The sequence below is a fragment of the Macrosteles quadrilineatus genome, unplaced genomic scaffold, assembly GCF_028750875.1.
Source record: "Macrosteles quadrilineatus isolate MER2022 unplaced genomic scaffold, UCM_ALF_1.0 Scaffold_3__2_contigs__length_128488019, whole genome shotgun sequence".
Classification (NCBI taxonomy): Eukaryota; Metazoa; Arthropoda; class Insecta; order Hemiptera; family Cicadellidae; genus Macrosteles; species Macrosteles quadrilineatus.
In genome coordinates this window covers 118,288,491-118,309,786 of record NW_026542596.1, presented here as the reverse complement: position 1 = coordinate 118,309,786, position 21,296 = coordinate 118,288,491, and the positions used below count along the sequence as shown (strand labels likewise).

Here is a 21,296-nt window from a genome sequence, read left to right as displayed (position 1 = left end):
TGAAGTAAAAACGTGGTATTAGAGTGAATTCCTCAAATCGTTTAAAAATTAGTTTTTTTTTTTGCTACGCAAAGTGACGCACAGTAAATGTCTCGGTTCGTTGAACACGGCGTACTCAATTTGCAGAAATATACAAATATTTTAGAATTTTCAATTGTTGAACGTACTTAAAGAGTGGGTTTAGACACACTGACATTTCATATAAAATCGCCCTATATTTGAAATGAGCATACTTGTAGAGATATATGAATATTGTTACTTTTACACTTACAGTAAAACCTCACCAACTCGTCACCCGGTAACTCGACAGTCAACAGCTGACAGACACGTCTAGTTGGCTTTGTCTTACTATTCGAATTTTCTAGTTGTAAAATGTTGAATTTCCGACATTTCTTTTGAGAATGTTTACTCAATATGTAAAAATGTGCATTTAAGTGAACTCGACAACCTTTCCACGAATTGTCGAGTAAGTGAGGTTTTCTAGTAGAACTGTAGAAGTGGCAGACGTGGTCGAAGTGTTGTTATCAGAAGGTACAACGGAGAGAGCGACGCGGCATTGACACAGATATCTGGATGACGATGTTAGCTCAATGTCACTGAATGGTGACTACTGCTAGAGACCTCAGTACTGGACAAAACGTACAATAAATACACTAGTAGAGTGGAACCTCGATAACAAGTCACTCTTGATAACGAGTGTCATTTTCAAATTCCCTTGAATTTATTTGACCCCTAATCACAAGGTACTGCAAATTTTCGAGGTTCTACCTGTACTATGGGGCCTTTGCTCGAATTTGATTGACCGTTTGAGTTTTATATTAGTTTTCCGATTAACATAAGTCTGACCTTTTTCTAGGACAAGAATTGATAAGCAAAATGTCTAATGGAATTAGTGTCTTTGACTGAGGGAAAAATAGTCCCCTTTTGAGGAAGAGTTTGATGACGTCGTCGTCATCCAAAGAAAGTTTTAAGTCTCAAAAATTGGTCTTGCATCTAAAGACTTGATATCTGCAATTACTATTTATCATAGGGTTTCAGTTTTGAAAATACCCCAATTTGTATAAACATCGAACTAATGTTTTACAAGGATCAAATATGCTTATGAAATATTTTTAAACTATTATAAGAGCAAGAGCTTTTATCGTCTTCACCACTGGAATTTTAGATCCTTCATAAGTGAATTGGCAACTTTTTATTTCAATCACGCTTTTAAGGGAAACCGATCTGAACCCATCACATTTTTTAACAAACCGAGTATTGAAACCTCCCTCTCATATTGAATTCCAAGATGCTAACACACCTAAACATTAGGAGTACCTTGAATACGGAGATTTTCATCTGTTTTTATCCCATGATTGTTAATGAAACAAAAATTATTCAATCTTTTGTCTCTAAACTAATTCAGGTTTGATTCTTAGCTTTAAACTTACTAGCTACCCACTAATTCAGGATTTTTATCCTTAGTTGACCTTAAATTTACCAGAGACATTCCACTTGTTCAATAAATGTACAATAACGACACAGAAAAATTGATTTACTCATTCAATTTTTCAAGTCTTTTCCCATCACGGTAGTATCATTTATTCAATGCGCATTTCTTCAATCTTCTGCCCCTAAGTGTTGTGGGGTTGACCCAATTTCCCAGGTCGCGTGATGCGCCGCTCATAATCATTAGCCCAAAACAACCCCAAGCTCCCCGTGTCCTTAGGCGGATTAAAACAACCGTCCGTCGCACGACATCCAAAACACTGGTACATCCCTCCCCTTGCCCTTAGCAGAAGTTTTATCGAAGTTTGAGACTCTGGAAATTATTTCACTTCATTCGACTTAGTTTTAAAGTTTGACGGTTAAGATGTTACGTGGTAGTTTAGTTTTCTCTACACCATGTGATATATTTGTAATTTTACGTAAATCCCCTTACATTTACTTAATAAAAAAGGCTTTAGTGTTTAAAATTCAAATTTATGGTATTTTTCCCAATGTATCTGCAGTCCAGGCTTTTCCCACTTTTTCAAAACAAATTGAGATAAGGAAAGGCGTTGAGGATTTATCCAAAATATCTTTTAACATTTGCAAACCAAACTTACTACACACTGATACGTTTATATCATTTCCAAATGTGAGTTACGCAAAAAAATAGTAGCGACACATAAGCAACTTTGCTAAACTTATACATGCAACTCTACAAGATCGAATTCGATCACACACTCAAGTTCTACAACATTTTACAAACGTTATCTTCCGCCAAGTGTTCATTCAACAGATTTTCCAAGTTTCAACAGCTGATCCACCACTCACACAAAGATTGTTATTTAATTTTCGATTACGAAATGCTACAACGCGTAGAATGAAGTTGCTCAATTCACACACTATTTACAAACACTAGTTACAAGTGTTGTAGATTGTAGAAGTTTACTGGTCGACGAACTACTCTGACCCATATTAGTTTGCTCTACTGCCCCACATAACTCTGCGACACTAAACCATACAGGTCATGCGGACAGTGAAAAATCCACATTATGTGTCCAATCATAAAGTGCACTAAATTCTAAATCGAAATACTGCAATAGTAAAAATCTTGTCAGACATAAAATCGAGTTTTCCATCTTGAATTTAATTAATGTAATTATATCGGTATATATTCACATTCCTAAGTGGCTAAGTGGTTATTGAGCTTATTTGACAATCAAAAGGTATCCATATAGATCCTGAAGAAAGGCATTGTCTTTTTAAACTTTTTAAAAGTTCTGAACTGGACCCAGCTTTTCTTGATCTTGGGCTTCTAATACATTGATCTGGCTATGAAAACAGCTGCTCTTAGTCAGTAAAAAAGCTACACAGATCATCACACTCCATTCTACACTCATCTTGTTGTTCATTAACTTACAATAATCTAGGTGTGTTTCGCTTTGTCAAAGTAATTTACTTTATAGTGATAATCACAAATTTTTTAGTATCATTGTTCAGTTATCCGAATCTACCTTCAATGCGGTGGTTGTCCCATTTTACAACCTTTAAAAACTGAAACCACAAAAAATTGTTCCAAACAGCCAAACAAACCTTTATCGATACACTCTCCGTGGCGTCTAGTTAGTGAATCGGCGCACTTGGCCGTTTATTCTCGTCTACGCTATTATCGGCCTAACCACGTGTATAACCTGGCTGTGTCATGATGTGCTTTGCCAAGTGACACTCTGACACTCAAGTGATGGAAGTGTCATCATCGCTTGTCATTTGCTTCCTGTATTGCGGCCTTGGACATACGTGGGCATGCATCTTCGCACGGGAGTTCCATTATGATAGGAATGTCTTGTGGGGAGTAATTTTTGTAATGGGACTATGATGGATTGAGTTTACCTTCAAAACGTCTAAGTCGCTGTACCCTTAGAGAAATTGCAAATAAAAGACAGTTTGCAAACTTCGGTAAAATAGGTTTGGAGGATTCCTACTGGAAATGTTCTAGATAAAAAAAAAAACATCTTGTAAACTAATGTATTGATTAAATTTAGACTAATTTAGTATTGCAAAAGTTTTTGAAATTTGCAACTCTAAATAACAAAGAGAAAGGAGAATAATTTCCAATCACGTACAAAATATTAAAAGATAATGGCTAATGAAGTTAGTAGAGATTATAAATAAAGTTTTGTATTTAACCATCTACTATTTATTCAACATTATTAAAAATCAATTAATGATTATCGATACATAAGTTTCTGTGGAAAACAGCTGTTTTCATTGTTGTCTTGTTATCATATTCAGCTGATTTACAATAACCCAAGTGTTAACTGTTCATTGGCTGTTCGCTTGAATAGTTCTGCAATCGCTTCAATACTTTTGTCGATTGTTAGTGATAGCAAACTGCGCTCTGTGTTGCAACAGCTGATAAAAGCGCACAATACACAGATGTTTGGTACTATTGTTATTATTGTAAATGTTAATTCGTTAAGGTTGCTGAACGAATTAGGACTCGGTATTTTTAAGTTTGATGAAAGTTTATGGGATCATTGACTATTTATAGTCAAAGATGGGATTCAAGAAAATAAAAGTGTGTAGGTGTACAAAAAGCCTTAGATACTGTAATAGAGGTAGGTTTAATATATAGATTCTGTATTGCGAGACCTCTGAATCACTAAGATAATTTTATCACCATGCAAGACTCGTTAAACCATTTTATATAGCATACAAAAGTTTACTTCGACCATAACTCTATGGAATACAGTACTGGGAATACTCTGAGAATACAGTACTGTACTCCCAAGTAGGATAGTGTGTTAAATTAATTAATTAGGCTATAAAAAACAACCCTTAGTTCATATTTTTTTTAAAAAAATACCAAATTATTTTTATTTTTCTGTTGCATTCGTGAAACATTTTAAATAAAGGCATTCTTGTTTGGATATATTGTAGGCCTACATCCATTTAAACCGTAGGGTGAGCTCCATTTAGGCTATGTATAGAAAAAGAAAATACAGTACCGGTAATGCAAACTTCTAAGTACAAATACATATATGTTCAAAGATACGGATAATGTTTGCGAGACAGTACTTCCCAATGTGTTTAACAAAGTACCGAAGTACCACAATACTCTAGCCGTGCAGCCATTGAGGCCTGGGATACGCAGTAGTTTTCGTGGTTCGATAGCGCCCCCTCCCCCATGTCGACGCTCCAATTCTCGCCTTTTCATAATTAATTCATCTGATATCTCTGTTGTCGACCTCTGTTGTAGCTGATTTGTAACCATGACACTGCGCTCAATTATTAACTTTGTGTTTTCACCGATGTTTTTACTTTTTGTACGTGCTTCTAAAACTTTCGACGTAGCTTTTGCGTTGTGATTATCTTGAAAAGGTTGATTGGGTGAAGTAATTTTTACTTCTTTGACGTTAGAGTTATAGCTAAACCTGTTAGTGTTGGAGCCAAGTAAGGTTCCGAGTTCTAATCCTGACAATCACTAACTTTTGACTTCGTAATAATTCCAACCACATGCCATGTCTGAAATAATGTGTGAACTTGTTCCAGCATAGAGCCTAGCTTCTAGTACCTACCTGTTTTAAAGTATTGTTCACAGTCCAAACCTTTTACTTTTGCCATCAACGTCAAAAAATTGCCAAAAGTATAAAATACTATCCTCATCCTGTGTGACTGAAGCTAACGACAAGACACGCCACTCTTTGGTCAGTGTCGTGATTTCCATTTATTTCACCCCTTCTCGGAAGGACAGGGATGTTGGGGGTTTTTCTGGTTTACCTGTGCCTGCTACATTCCTTCTGCCACTGTGTCCCTTTGTCCATCCGCCGACATGTCGTGCCTCCTGCCTTTTGCTGGACATGTTTTTCTAGCTGTCTTGTTTTCAGGTGTCTCTATTCTAACTTGTAAACTGTTGGTAAGCTTTGAGTGTTGTGAGATTGCTAAAAAGGGTTTAAAGTCTCGATCAGTATCTATTCGGTGTCGCAAAAAAAACTAGACAACTCATCTATAGGAAATCTTCTTCAGGTAGACTCCACGCAGCAATATACAGCCACAGAGAAAAAATAACCCAACTAAAATCCTTTACAGAAACACTCCCAGTACAGTCCTTACTCGGTGCAAGATGCAACTTCAAAGTCAGCCGACTCATCTACAACCCCTTCTTCAGAGATATGCTATACCAACAAGCGTCATGCAACCACAAAGCTACAAGAACTCAACTACAATCCTTATTCCCCTAGTAATTGTCTGATGATCGCCTCATCATCATTATCTCAATTACTCGCTGTTGTGTTTTATAATTCAATAAACCCCCACCAGTCGTCGCTGGCCACTAACCATGGAAGGGAGCCAATGCGCTCTGTGCAACTACCGACCTATTGTCTTCATACGGCTATTTTGAAATTAAGATTTAGACGTCATTTAGGTACATTAATAGATTTGGATCTTGTCGAGTAAATGCAAGTGTCATGTGAAGTGCGTCATTATAGAATAGTAGTATACTCCGTCGCGGCTTTGATCATAGTTAAAATTTTAAAAGGTTTTACGTGATAGATAAAAAAATATGGATATGATTGGAAAATGGGATGTATTTGAACTATTATAATTGTATAATTTAATCTAAAACCAAATACTACATTATCTTAAAGTGCTTCATAATAACCTTGTGGTCCTCTGATTGTTTCATAGGGTTTTTCTTAAGGTTCTTTTCTAGATTTATTGATGAGGGTTGTGTCTTGTGGACACATTGACACATGTCTTAATCTTTGCCAGAGTTGTACACCATTTACATCATAAGACACTAGCCGTAATTGTTTCACTTTCGTCTGTGATATACTTAAGTTCAAGTAGATTGTAATGCACATCCGATCACTTGTTGAGATGCACAGTCGAGTGGTCCACTATTACAATGAGGTGTTCGCCAGTTCACCACTACACCAACACTCGACATATCAAGAGCTACTCCTGACAAGAGCGCCTCCCAACTAAACCTAGGATGCTGTACTGAAAACATCGGTCGTTAATAAAGAGTGTCAAAGTATTTTTTTATTTAGAAAAAACAAGTTATAGGGTGAGTGTAGATATCTTTTATGTCGAAAATGCCAAGTGTTTTGCAACCTGAATTATTTAAGATAAACATTACTTTTTTCTAATTTGTTGACAGTTAAATGAATCAGTTTGTTAACAGTTTTTTGTTGATCTAACTGCTCTTGATGAGTGATTTACTACAGACGAATTTTTTTTTATTAGAGTTGGGTTGCTTATTGATATAAATCGATAGGATTACAAATGTGTATTATAACTTTTCTGTTTGTTCTATTCCCAATGACTTGCCTATAACACACGAATATATTTTCTTCAAAAACAGAAAATGTATTCTTTCAATTTTCACACTGTGCTCGCAAAGTACGCCAAGTTGACCACTTAGCGGTTGCAATTGCGGCACTAAACTGAACAATGGCGGAGTAAATGTCAACCTGGCGTCTCGTTTATTTATCGTCTTGTAGCAGTCTAACTGGTGTGCAAGGTCGCGAACGTTAGTACCACAGAATCGCTCACTGACAGCCCTGTCAGTCACAGCAGACACGTATGCAGAAACTGATGAATATCTCGACATGTTTTCACCTCGGGTAGTACCAGTGATCTGTGTTGACAAGACCGATGTTTTCTGACGGGTAGTAGCTGACCTGCCAGTCTAGGAAGCCACCCTACAGCTGTCTACCTAACCTTTACCTTCCGTTTCCTTTGGGGTGGTTTTGCATTCTTTTTGCCGCTTTTTGTCGGGTTTTACGCCGCTTTGTGTGGGAAGCTTCGCCTACTTTCTAGGAATTAAGGGACAATAAGGTAATACCGGCTTCTTAGACAAGCTTGGCCGCAAAGGGAATAAAAGGATGGATTTTTCGTTCTCAAATACTGTAATATTAAATCGTCGATACCCTATAAATTTAAATTGCAGTTGTCTTGTTTATTTTTTTAGTGTCGTCGCCAGTAGCAACTTATAAACGCTTTTGAGGCAAATCGGTCCAAGCTACACAAATGTTTGTGAGCGGGGAATTGAACCCACCTCTCTCGCACCAATGGTAAAACGATCGACTAGCAACATGCCCCCTTCATAACTAATTTGTTACTTTTAAAACATTTCAAATCAAAATGAATTCGATTTGAGATATCAGTTTTGACAATTGGTCCAATTTTCTTTGCCCTCCTACTGTGCTGCATTTCAATCAACTTAACCATAAACGATTTCCTAGTTAGCCAGCATTACCCAAATTACTCAGTTTAGTGAGCCGCTGTGGGCAACATACGTTCGATCTCCATTAGTCTAATGCAAACGCTATATGCGGGTGTTCCCTTCGGCTTTCAAACACAAATTGTTTGATTATTCTCATCACATATTAGTCTGTCACAAAACAAGTAAATTTGTCCGTGAAACCCTTCAAACTACTCGAGAATTGATGGAGATTTTCTAGCCTCTGCTCGCCGGTCAAAACACATGCTGGGCCATTTTGGGACGCATTATTCGGAAAGTTTGTAGGTTTATTGTGGGACTTCCCACGCCCCGGCCTCCCCTGCTCTTTTCACGGGCTTTGTTTGGGCCCTCCACTCGCATGGAATGGAAAGCCCATTTCGGTTTGAAAGTCAAATCTATTTTGGAAATGGTTTCATAATAGGAAGTTTGTGAGTGACCAGGTAACTAATTTGTTGACGGAAATACGGTTTGCCTTGAATGTAAGTGATTTTAGAGTGCATAGGCAGTTTTAAGAACAGTCTAAAATTTGTTTACGAACCTCATTGTGTTTACAGTTCCATAATAGCTTGTATAAGTCGATACTTACTATAGTAGATTGTAACATAATTTACAAACGTGTTAATCTTGCTCGTACATAATAAAATCGATGAACTTTTTTATACTCACTACTTCACACCTATCAATCATTTCCAGTCATAACAAATTGTCTTGAGTTCTCCAATATCGCAAAACCAGTCCTTCGTAAAAAGTGGTTTCGTGTTCCATAATTAATTGTGGCAACCCATTTGTTCCTTAAGTTTGGCCTCCAATTCGTCTAAACCTTGTAAATCGTAGCATCCTGGCCATTGTTCTGCCCAGGCGTTGTCTCCTGTGCGTTACGCGTTACGCGTTGCGCGTATGTGACGCGATTACGCAAGATCCGCGCACCACGCTGGGCAGCTGTGTAGTGTCTAATCCCAGGGTAACGGTACCCTTTTGTTCAAACGCCCCCTCAGGAAGTCGCTACCTCTTCTTTTTGTGGCTTCGAACTGCTAATCTGCTTCCCACCTCGGCTGTATTGCGATCACACGCAGGCTACTAGAGTAGCGGACGATGTTTATCTAGGTAATTAGATTGCTTGATAGATAATGTTCGAGCTCGTAGAATCTATTGCTGGAGGAGAACGAACTTTATTTGTTTATTCTTCTATTGATGATGATGATAATGGTCACACAGAAAGTTGCTTTTATATTGCACAAATGAAGGGTTGGCATCCAGATATGGATGTTTCACTTCATACAGTTCTACCATGTTCTACACTCTGTCCATGACTACCCCTATCCCACTATTTCCAATTCTGATAGTCCAAGGCCATTCCTTTCTTACTCCATGTCAAATTCGTATCGTTTCCTAATCTTACGTTATGTCCAGAGTCCCCATACTATGACGTCCAAAACATGAAGCTGCATACCGATCCCAACGCCTCCCTGATTTACTCTATCGTCCGACTCCTACCCCACCATGTCCAACACCTTACGACCACCTTTTGCCTACTCTATGTACAGACTCCTTACTCTATGTGCTATACTCTGTGTGCAACATTTCCCGCGCTGACGCCGTGTTGTTGTTGTTCAGGGAGTGGTCGCCCGGCGGCGCCGCGCAGCAGCAACTATCTGTGGTGACCACGGTCTGGGGAGTGACCACGTCAACGCAGTCGGCGCCCCAGAACTTCGGCGCAGGCTATAGTAGCTCTAACGCCAACAAGGCGGGGGTTGGACCATCGTACCCAGGCCCACATTACAGGCAGAACACGCCGGGGTAAGTCATCACTATTTTGTACTTTTGGGATTTTGTTGCAAAGTTATTTGCAAAATATGTTTCAGTACAGCAAGTCTATGCTTGACACACATCAGCAAGGTTACCCCTAATAATGTTAAACATTTTGGACAATGTATACGAGTTTGCTTTATATTTTAGGTATTTATGTATATATTAATATATTGGCCAAATCCGGTGCAAAGGACCAAAATAAGTACAATTTTAAAACTTTTTTTCAATTTACTGTAATATTCCACGAGTCATTTACATTTTTAACACTTTGTTTGGTTATCAACACGGATTTGTTTCCTTAAAATACACTTTCCTAAAAATACTTGAAAAAATAAAAATCCTGCTCGAGGGACAAAAATATTTTTTAACATGTTAAAACCCAATATATTATAGTTATTCGAGACTTTTGTCATGTTGATGTATAGAATAATTCGTTCCTATATCCAAAAACGCTCCAGCTGATTCATGTGTGATATGAACACTTTTAAATTACGTATTTCGCCATTACCTCCAGACGACATCCTCTATTTCCTCCGCCCTCTCCTTGGCCTGGAAGTCCCGAACCTTACGAACACAGATAACTGTAAACATTGTCCGAGCCATCAAGGCTTTGTCCGTGGCGATCTATTCTCGTACTGCAACCTCTGCCAGACGTTGCCGTGTTTACTGATTGAAACTGTTGAAATTTGCTGCTTCGTCAGATTCGTTGATAAATAAAATAAAGATAGAAATAAAATTGGAAGTTATTGAAGTATATATTTTTTGTGATTGTACCACGGACGCACATTTATTTATGTAGTTTGCTTGATACCTCGAATACATCAGATTGTGGATTCTCGTAGATTCTAAAGCTTATTGGGAAACCTAAAAGTCATAACTTGAATGCTTTTACAGAGTAATTTGACCAAAACACGAAGCGACACAGTGTCGAAGAATTAAACTATGTACTCCAGGCTAGATAGGGGATTCTCGCGAATAAGCAGAAGCAAATTTGAATTTTTCACATGAAACCTTCAATGCGAACAAATAATCCAAAAATAAATCAACCTTTCAATGTGGATTCCACTGAGTAGCATTTCCAATAATAAGACTTTCACCGTCGATTCAGATAACGATTCTATATAGTCTGTATGATGGGACCTGTTCCATGTCCCTCGGTCTACCCCCGACTAGCCAATGGTTTAAGGGGGCCATACGCAAGTTGGCCCGGTCAGGAGACAGGTTCCATCATACAAACTATAATCAGTTAATGCACTCGAATGAGATGACAACGATTCTCTATAGTCTTTACGATGGAACTTGACCCAGTCCCTCCGTCTACCTAGGGACTAGCTAATGGTCAATCCCAATTTTACCCGGTCATGAGACAGGTTCCATCATACAGACTATAATCAGTAAATGCACTCGAATGAGATGATAACGATTCTCTATAGTCTGTACGATGGAACTTGTCCCATGTCCCTCGGTCTACCCCCGACTAGCCAATGGTTTGGGGGGTCAGTTCCAAGTTGACCCGGTCAGGAGACAGGTTCCATTAAACATACTATAATCATTTAAATGCCCAAACTTGTTCAGGAAGACATCTTCATGCCTTGTTTGTGACAAGATTGCTCTTCTGGTCCACGTTGCCTCTGTTATCAATTGTAGTTTTATCAATTAAGCAAATAGTTTTATCAAGTTGGCAGCGTCTTCGCCGGGAACACTTGTATGTGGTGCGTTCACAGTAGCTCTTCGATTACTCTATAGACAGGTAATACTTCTATTGGTTTGAGTTTCAATGTCTATAATTAGTTTTTGACGCTTTTGCCATTGATTGTTTCTTACAAGATTCATTGAAATGCTAATTTTATCACGTGTTTCATTCATTACTTGTACAATTTAAGATTTTAAAGTTACTGGATGGTGAAATATCTACGAGATGCGTAGAATATAATACATTTTTTACTTTTATTTCTTAAATCCCAATCTTACGTTGGTTTAACTTTTCAATGTATTCTTGCGATTGCTTATTGATATTTAGTCATAGGAACAGTATTAAAACAGTGGTATCGATCGATGATTTTTTTCTAAGTTTTAGAAGAGGAGAATACAGCCACGTCACACATAGTCTTATAATACATTGTCTGTTAATGATTAATTATTTCTGGCCAAACACCTAATTTAAATTATTATATTGCTTTCCATTTAAACAAATAATTACCGGAACTGCAGAATCAAGACCTCAATTAAATATTGCGCAACTATTATTATTCAATAAAACCCCATGAATTTTTACTCAAGTCTCCGATGTTGTTTGTAATTTTTGCCATATTCAATACCTAATGTGTACTTATTGTTGACTTACAATCTCGTCATATTTAAATCAAAATTTTACCAAATGGCCATTTTAAACGCGTTTTATACTCAATGGAGAGTTCTAGTACCATTCACAGGTTATGTTTACGCTGCCGTAGACGAGATATCGTACATAAAAAATAATATTTCTAAAAAAAACACCCAAGTCCTCAATTTATACAATTTTAATGTTTACATTAAAGTGATTTAGTTTTGTTGTTGCTAAATCAATAAATTGCTGAGTTACGAGTATTCGTAAAGTGGATTGCAATAGTGTTTGCTTATCTTTCAATTAACATTAAACGTATATTTAATTTGTAAACACTTGATGACGAAAATGGTGTGTCTATACCATCGTTTAACCTCACACTAGGCCCATTTACTTTGTGCACTTTAGACCAATGTTCAGTCAATGCTATAGTCCTTCAACACCGATGAAATCCCTGGTGCAACCTAATTCCAAACAGAACCTTGAGGTGAACATCAATATGTCCCCGACGCAGTTTTCACCGACACAACGAGCGTCGACCTCAAGTTTCATGTTCGTTTGTTCCACGTGACCTTGAGTTCTACGTTACATTTCCTTATAGATCGAATGATAAACATCGTTCCTAAGTGGCTACAGTCACGTACCCAACTAATGTTTCTTAAATTTCTAACCAATAATTTGAAAATATTGGCTCCTCTACATTAGGTTAAGGTGGACACAGTTCGGACCACAAAAGGACCGAACAATGAGATGTACGTTGAAAGTGTATATTGAATTCATGCAGATTTTCCATGTCACCGGAATACTGACCTATTTTGCGTTTCCTACAACTACTCATATCCTGTTCCTTGGGGAACTTTCTAATAGGGAAGTGTTACTAAACGTATTAAGTAGTACATTCTAAATCATTAAAGTAAATTTATAAAGTAATGAGAAAACGGTAAAATTATTGGGTCGCCGGAAGACTGCCCCCCGGAAAACTACCCCCCAAGCAGGTTCCTACGTCATATTGACGTCAGAGACCGGGGGGGCAGTTTTCCAGTCACGGACACTCAAATTTAGTTGTCAAACAGTTCTAATCTAACCTAACCTAACCAACCAAACTTGCTGTGACACTTCGAAAATCTGTTTTATATTCACCATATGCCTTTACTATTATCTAACGGAATTACTCGAATTAAAATTAAAATTACATAGCATGATTTGTCTAGGGGGGGGGGGGTAGTATTCCAGTCGCGGACACGGCTTCCATATTGGTTAGTTAGCAGATTTTGTGACGTCACGTTTCACCTGGGGGGGTAGTTTTCCGGGGGATAGTATTCCGCATCCCCAAATTATTCACTATAATTTCAAAATGCTGCGAGGCTAAATTGCTATTTACTACAATGTGTAACATTAAATTATTTTATTTGATAAGTTCTGTTGTGTGCAGTAAAGAATGCACAATCATGTAAAAAACTAATGTCTGCAAAATTCTTATCCTATTTTACACTTTAAACACTTACAAAAACTTGCTTTGCGCTTTAGAATTACCTGCGATCAATGTGGATAAACTGTAGCAAGAATACACTGTGCAGTGTGTAGAACGGAAACAGTATGGATTATAAACCTAAACAAATTATGCCACTGTTCCGAAAGTAATCGTTTTTTTATTAATTTTTAAATGGAACTGTCAAAAATCGCCCAAACCAGCTGTTAGGGCTAATAGTATATGCATTCGGGCTAGTGACGTCATTTGTTTATGTTTATGATCCATAACATTTCTCTTCTGTTTTAATATTCGTGTACGGTTGTACTGTATGCGATCAGCTATGTTCTGCTATTAGATATGGTTAGTTGTATGCTGTTGTCATTTTTGAATCGCGATCTGCTCTGTGCTGTTATCAGCTGTGTCGCGATCAGCTCTGTGATGTTATCAGCTGTGTCGCGATCAGCTCTGTGATGTTATCAGCTGTGTCGCGATCTGCTCTGTGCTGTTACTAGCTGTGTCGCGATCAGCTCTGTGATGTTATCAGCTGTGTCGCGATCAGCTCTGTGATGTTATCAGCTGTGTCGCGATCTGCTCTGTGCTGTCACTAGCTGTGTCGCGATCAGCTCTGTGATGTTATCAGCTGTGTCGCGATCAGCTCTGTGATGTCATCAGCTGTGTCGCGATCTGCTCTGTGCTGTTACTAGCTGTGTCGCGATCAGCTCTGTGATGTTATCAGCTGTGTCGCGATCTGCTCTGTGATGTTATCAGCTGTGTCGCGATCTGCTCTGTGCTGTCACTAGCTGTGTCGCGATCAGCTCTGTGATGTTATCAGCTGTGTCGCGATCAGCTCTGTGATGTTATCAGCTGTGTCGCGATCTGCTCTGTGCTGTCACTAGCTGTGTCGCGATCAGCTCTGTGATGTTATCAGCTGTGTCGCGATCAGCTCTGTGATGTTATCAGCTGTGTCGCGATCTGCTCTGTGATGTTATCAGCTGTGTCGCGATCTGCTCTGTGCTGTCACTAGCTGTGTCGCGATCAGCTCTGTGATGTTATCAGCTGTGTCGCGATCAGCTCTGTGATGTTATCAGCTGTGTCGCGATCTGCTCTGTGCTGTCACTAGCTGTGTCGCGATCAGCTCTGTGATGTTATCAGTTGTGTCGCGATCAGCTCTGTGATGTTACTAGCTGTGTCGCGATCAGCTCTGTGATGTTACTAGCTGTGTCGCGATCTGCTCTGTGCTGTTACTAGCTGTGTCGCGATCAGCTCTGTGATGTTATCAGCTGTGTCACGATCAGCTCTGTGATGTTATCAGCTGTGTCGCGATCTGCTCTGTGATGTTACTAGCTGTGTCGCGATCAGCTCTGTGATGTTATCAGCTGTGTCGCGATCTGCTCTGTGCTGTTACTAGCTGTGTCGCGATCAATTCTGTGATGTTATCAGCTGTGTCGCGATCAGCTCTGTGATGTTATCAGCGGTCTCGCGATCATCTTTATGCTGTTGTCACTTTTGACTCTCGATCAGCTGTATGCTGTTATCAACTGCGTCGCGATCAGCTCTGTGATGTTATCAGCTGTGTCGCGATCAACTGTATGATGTTATCAGCGGTCTCGCGATCATCTTTATGCTGTTGTCACTTTTGACTCTCGATTAGCCGTATGCTGTTATCAACTGCGTCGCGATCAGCTCTGTGATGTTATCAGCTATGTCGCGATCAACTGTATGATGTTATCAGAGGTCTCGCGATCATCTTTATGCTGTTGTCACTTTTGACTTGCGATCAGCTGTGTGCTGTTATCAACTGTGTCACGATCATCTGTGTGCTGTTATCAACTGTGACGCGATCAGCTGTGTCGCGATCAACTGTATGTTGATGATATCAGTTTTGTTTCGCGATCAGCTGTGCACTGTTATCAGCTGTGCTGTGTTGCTGATTCAGCTCACCTGTTGTCCAAGGTCGCCGCTGTTTGCTGACTCTCCACTAGACACTCGATTGTTGCCCTAATCGACCCACTTGATCGTTCCACTTGCGCGACCTTATTGCTTACACCTCCGGGGTCACCTAGCCTACTCCACACTGCACAGTGAACACCATTGAGGCTACTTTCGTTGCACATCACATTCTGCAGCTGGGTTTCACTTTATACTTATCACAAACTTAATTCATTCATTTGAGTATTTAAAACAAACTGTTTAAGCTTAACTAGAAATTATAATAACTCTTACTATGGTGTACTATTTCTGATTGAAATTTCAATTTACTTTGTCATCATCTTCTTCTCAACTAGCTGGCAAATGAGCGAATATAGAGCTAGCCGAGATACAGGAGGTTGCTAGTCCAATCCCGAGAAAATTCAAAATATTTAAACATTTTAAATTGTTTTAAGATAAACCAATGTATCTTCGATCATCTAGCTTTCGATAAATTAATTTTTCAGTACCATCTCATTCTTTCAAAACTCATGGTCAACGAAACTTCGCCAATACGCAACCTAATCTGGTGTGTTGGCACCGAAAAACCAATATTTAGTTAGTGCTAGTGCAAAATCAATATTTTTGGTCCTAAAAACATTTTTTTAACAAAATTCGTCCAAAATAGGTCATAAACTTTAAATCGCACTCCATTAAGTTCATGAATAAACAAGGATATTTATGTTAACTTTCCAAAACATTGTGAAATGCAGTTAGACCTATGTCAATTTAAATCTTGATAAACGTTTGTATACTATCCAAACATATACCTACAATTACAAAACTACTAAGTTATAACTTTGATTCATACAACAAATTAGTTGAGCGACAAGTTTCTACTACCCACTACCGCTTATCAGTGATAACACATTGTATGCAAGCCGCTCATCTACATACTAGGTGATTGACCCCCCCCCCCTCTCTGTCTGTCAACCTGTCGTCTTACAATTAAAAGTACCGTTCGCGAAAGTGCCATCACCATCAGCCATTGCCAACGGTGTTGCGCCGCGACTTTCGCGCTATGGGGTCCCACAAGGATCTAGTCTCGGGCCGATACTTTTCCCCTCATTATTAGATGCCTGCACTCTTATGGCGCTTTCTAACAACATTATTCTGTACGGTCGTTATCATGCTAGGAAAATCCAAGTTTTCTAGGAGAGATCTTCTCGTTTGACATACTTATAGTGTCTGGGAAAAGTGTATTCTTCTTCGATGTTGGTCAAGATACAATTTGATGTTTTGATTGAAAACAACCCAAGGTTTTGTTTAAAATCCTCCCCTAGTTTGAAAAGTAAGCTATTAACAACAGAGAGGTTATATGGTTCAACACGTTTTTGGAATGCAAAGCAAGTGTGTAATACCGTTTTTTTTTACTTTTTTTATGTTATTTATACAGAAGGAACGAAAAGTTTACAACACTCAACCCCAATCTTGTGTCTATCTATGCCAAATATTGTCTATCTATATTGGTCGCGCTTTTTCTATAGGAAATTTCCAAATACAGATTTTTTTTATTTAACGTCAAACTTTAGTTCAGCATCATAAATTGATTGCCCAGTGAAAAATAAGATCTAGATCCTGGATCCTGCTGGGTAACGAACCAGCGAACTTCAGATGCAAAGGCGAGCACAACCAATCCCAGTCGGCTACCCAGACAACTATCCTTACTCGGTTATTGCTTACAACTAAATAATCCGAATAACTCATGCAAAGAGGAAAATCTCATTCAAAGAACATTGACGTAGACGTATGCAGTTATGAAGAACGTTACGTACTATTGCTTACGTCACTCTTGTGACTCGCAGCTTCGCCTCTCGACATCCTTGGGCTTACGCTGACTTTTGTAATCGCTTTACTGCAATGTAAACTTTTTCGTTTCCCCGGTCAAGGTCTTGAGTTTCGTTTTCTCAATGTCTTCTTCAATGCTAATGATGATGTAAGCCCGATATTGGACGTTTGTACACAATCCTGTCAGAAGTTAGCTTCGGAATCGTAGGCCTACCAGATATTCGATAGGTATTTGATAGTTTGGCATTGATTTAATACACAATTTTGGAATTTACAAGTACCTCATTATTTCTATTCAAACTAATTAACTTTAGTAGGTTAGTTATTCAATAAGTATTGTTTAGTATTTTGTTCATTTTGGAAGCTGGATGCGAATTAATTGGTTGACCCTGTATTGTTCAAGACTATTATTATTCCGAAATCATACTTTGACCTAATAAAACACTTTTCTACACCACTACACCACAGCAGGTGCATTTGATGATAAACCTCCAAATGCTCAGCATAAAATACCAATAATTCAACAAAATTACTCTCAACCACCCAATTAATACAACTCGGTATTCAAACCCTTTGACGCATGCCGATTATAGAGTTCCTCTATTCTACGAATGGCGATTCTACGAAACACTATGATTATTTTTATTTGTGGTCGACTTTCAATTTTGGGCGGGAATCAATGAGGTGTTGGGCAGATGGGGTGTCCAACCCGCTACATAGTAACCAACACCTGCCTGCTAAAGTGACAGTTGGCTGCCGATCATAGGTTGTAGAACATATGTTAGTCATCAGGCGTCCGTGGACTATTGGAAGTTCACTATTGGAAACTTTCGACTTTGCATAGTGTCAAGTTTATCAACGCTCCTGGAGATTTCACAAAACGTTGCTTGATGCGTTTCAGATAGATTCTATATTTTGTTCTGTACAACCAACGCGTCGACGATTAAATTTCAGAAACACTAAATCAATCAAAATCCTTATTTGGCTCACATTAACGTCAATTGGTTGCATAAAAATACGTTAGAACAATAATTATTTGAAAATGGGTTGTACAAATGCATTTTGGAAATTTCTTAAATATTAACCACCGTAGTAGCTAGGTTTCAGAGTGGTTATAGTCCTTGCTTGGGGAAAGGGTTTGGTCCGATCCTGAGACTGAGAGAGACTATAGCTTTTTGATTTTCCAAAACTGGACCCAGCTGTCCTTCAACATTGAAATTACTGTAAATTTAATGATCCTGACTAAATAATCGGCTAATTTTAGTTCTTCATCTCCACCTTAAAATTCGCACCCTAGTTGTGTCAGATAATTGTGTCAATAAATTTAAGAAAAACGCCTAAAATCACAATAAAAACACCTTCTTGCGTTTTTACCTCATTTAACCGCCAACTGAAAATAGTTGATTTTTAGAATAAAAAACACATTTAGGCAAGTCATTTAACAACCTTCTAATTTATAAATCAACAAACATAGACCACCGAATCGCTAAAAAATGAACATCCCATAGCGGATGCAGGTATTGATTGTTTAAAAAGCCAATTATGCCGGTCGACCCGCCATTGTCATATTGGACCTTTAAATCGGCGATCGCCCCCGGTGAATCACCCGTCACCCACGCTCACGCTTTGTCCCTTATTGATTTTTGGGGAGCAACTGGTTCAGTGGGGCTCCACCGTGGGAGTCTTCCGGTTTAATTAATAAAGCCCCATCCCCCACAAGCACCCCTTACCCCCCCCCCCCCCGGCCTTCTGTCGCGTCAAATTGACCCCGTCTTGTTTACCGGCGAGCTTTCTGTTCTATTAGACTCTGTAACCCTTCCTTATACTTGGTTCAGTGCGTTGCAGTTTATTTAGTGTAAATTTAGATTATTCACTTATATAGTTCGTGGTTGTAAATTAATTTTATCTTATGCAGGTTGGAAAACTGTATAACTATGTTTTAAAGTCAAATTTACTAGGAAAGTAGTGATTGGGAACAATTTTCACAGTAATTTCATCATTGCAGCGTTTCTTCATTCCAATGTTGAAATATTTGGTTTCTTATGTAAACGTAAACAGTAATTGATGACCTAGTGACTTTTAAGAATCTTTTATTTAGTTGCACTCTTAAAACTGTTCTGCCTTGAAAAATATTTACTATTAATTAATGAAATTCGTTATACTTGTATTCTAAAAATCACTTTGTATACTACATCTGTATTAAGTCAATTTGTACGTTTGAAACACAGTTCCGCACAAATCACTGGTATAGCTCAAAGCACAGTTTTACAGATAAACCAGAAACCCCGTATTAGTAGGATTGTCACCAGAGTCTGTCGTGTCATGATACTGTACAAGTATTGTTGAGGCTGTGAGGCCACGGCACAGGTCGTGCTGAAGGCCATCCTACCAGTGACGTAGATCACACTGTCTACCATCATATATACTTGATTTTATCTTACCTGGGGGTGGATACGATTTAACTGTTCGTATTTGCGTATTAAAAACTGCCGCTTTTGTACGTCCAACCTTGAAGTTCTCGCAAGTAATCAGTAGACTACGTCAATCTAGCTAATTTCTACGTGAGATGATCCATGGTTTGCGACGTATGGCACAGTGACCTTTCGTAGTCGGCGTCCTCAATTAAAAAGACCATCAATCAAATAACACCATTAGTTCAGTACCGGATGAGTCCTGAACTCTTTGCCGTGGATAAACTTTACTACAAATTTAGTGTGTCAAACTGTTGAAATGTGTGTGAGTAAAATAGCTGGGAATCATTTCAATTTGACTGTTTTTAAACTCTTTTTCATATAGAGTCCAAACGTAGGGAGTTCTCAGAGTTTAACAGCTTGTTTAAGTTTATTCAGTACTTCATCATCCAAAACTAACAAATACTATACAATATCTTTCATTTTATGATGGTCTTAGAAAGCTACTTCGCCATAAGGATGAAAGCTCACAGATATTCAATTGACGCAAATATAATTTGTGTGATGGAACCTGCCTCCTGACCATAAGTCAACCTGGGCCTTCGTTAATCCTTAAACCATTAGCAACTCCTAAGGTAGACGGTGGGTCAGGAAACAGGTTAAATCACATGGGGTATAGTAATCAAAATAGTTGAAGAGTGGAACCTTCGGATTTTCTGAAGTTTACCCGACGATGCAGCTACAAGTGCAGTAGACAAGTCAACCCAGTATCACTTCGCGACCTTGGTCAATCTAGGCGCTCGGAGTGCGAGTGAATTTCTTATCCAGTAATGAAGATTTACCAGCTCGCCTTGAGTGTCCCACTCGCCACATAAAAGGCTTTACACACGGTTGGTCTGACTCGGAGCGACGCGGTCCAGTTTTTGCACCGTAATCCAATAGTAGCGCGCGTGGTGTGGTGCGTGCGCGCGCCATATCACAGATAACGGGGTTACCATTTCTTCAGCTATTGTTGCTGCCGGGGTCAGCGACTAGCCGAATTAGCAAGTCGGCCACGACGGTCTGGCATGGCAGGTGACTACGGTTCAAGTGGTGTGATTGGTGTATTTTCGTAACCAAAGTGGGAACTGCAGAAATGCTTGTTTTTCCTGTAGATGTTAATTTTGTGAATATTATCCGATAAACAAAGGTTATACATGTTGTATGTAACAATCATGACTAAAAATCATGCACAATGGCTGATCTAGTATTTTTAAGGGGAATTCTTGAATTCCACCTCTGAAATTTCACTAAACATTCCGTTGATTATTGTAGCCAAACCTGTAGCCTCCGCGAAAACAACTCTATTTTCAAGGTGTGAAGATAAGGAGAAACGAGGTTAAGGAGAACCTAGAGAAGGGTTTGAACTAGAGCTTCCTCGGTTGTGCCCAAGAGTTCCTTAATTGCGCCAAGCTTTCAAAGGGTCTCAAAAGATGTTCCTTATTTGCGCCAAGTCCAAGCCAGGTAGGGGTGAGTTACCGGCAGAAGGAATGTACGTGTTTACATGTCACCCTAACCTATCCTAACCTAACCTAATCTTAACTTAAACTAATAAAAACCAACCTAACCTACTCAATTCAAACCTACATTCAAAGGGCCGCCACTTGGTGCAGTTAATGAACGTATCGGGTGGCTCCCTGGAATAGTTGGCGCAATTCAGGAATACCCGACTACCTGACGCAGGTCAGTTGGTGCAATTAATGCCCACCCGCTTTCTCTACTATGTTTAAAAATGACTCGATTGTAATCTCCAGCTCCACCCGAAGTTGA

At 38.9% G+C, this 21,296-nt stretch overlaps 1 protein-coding gene across 2 annotated transcripts in view; it reads left to right on the top strand.

Moving 5' to 3' along the window:
* The window catches only part of LOC128988987 (zinc finger MIZ domain-containing protein 1-like), a 68,528-nt gene that overhangs the window by 9,431 nt on the left and 37,801 nt on the right, over nt 1-21,296 (top strand). For both annotated transcript variants that reach the window (XM_054410825.1, XM_054410824.1), the window contains exon 2: nt 9,332-9,514. In XM_054410825.1, coding sequence (XP_054266800.1) covers nt 9,332-9,514 — 183 coding nt within the window. The remainder of the gene's footprint in view (nt 1-9,331; nt 9,515-21,296) is intronic.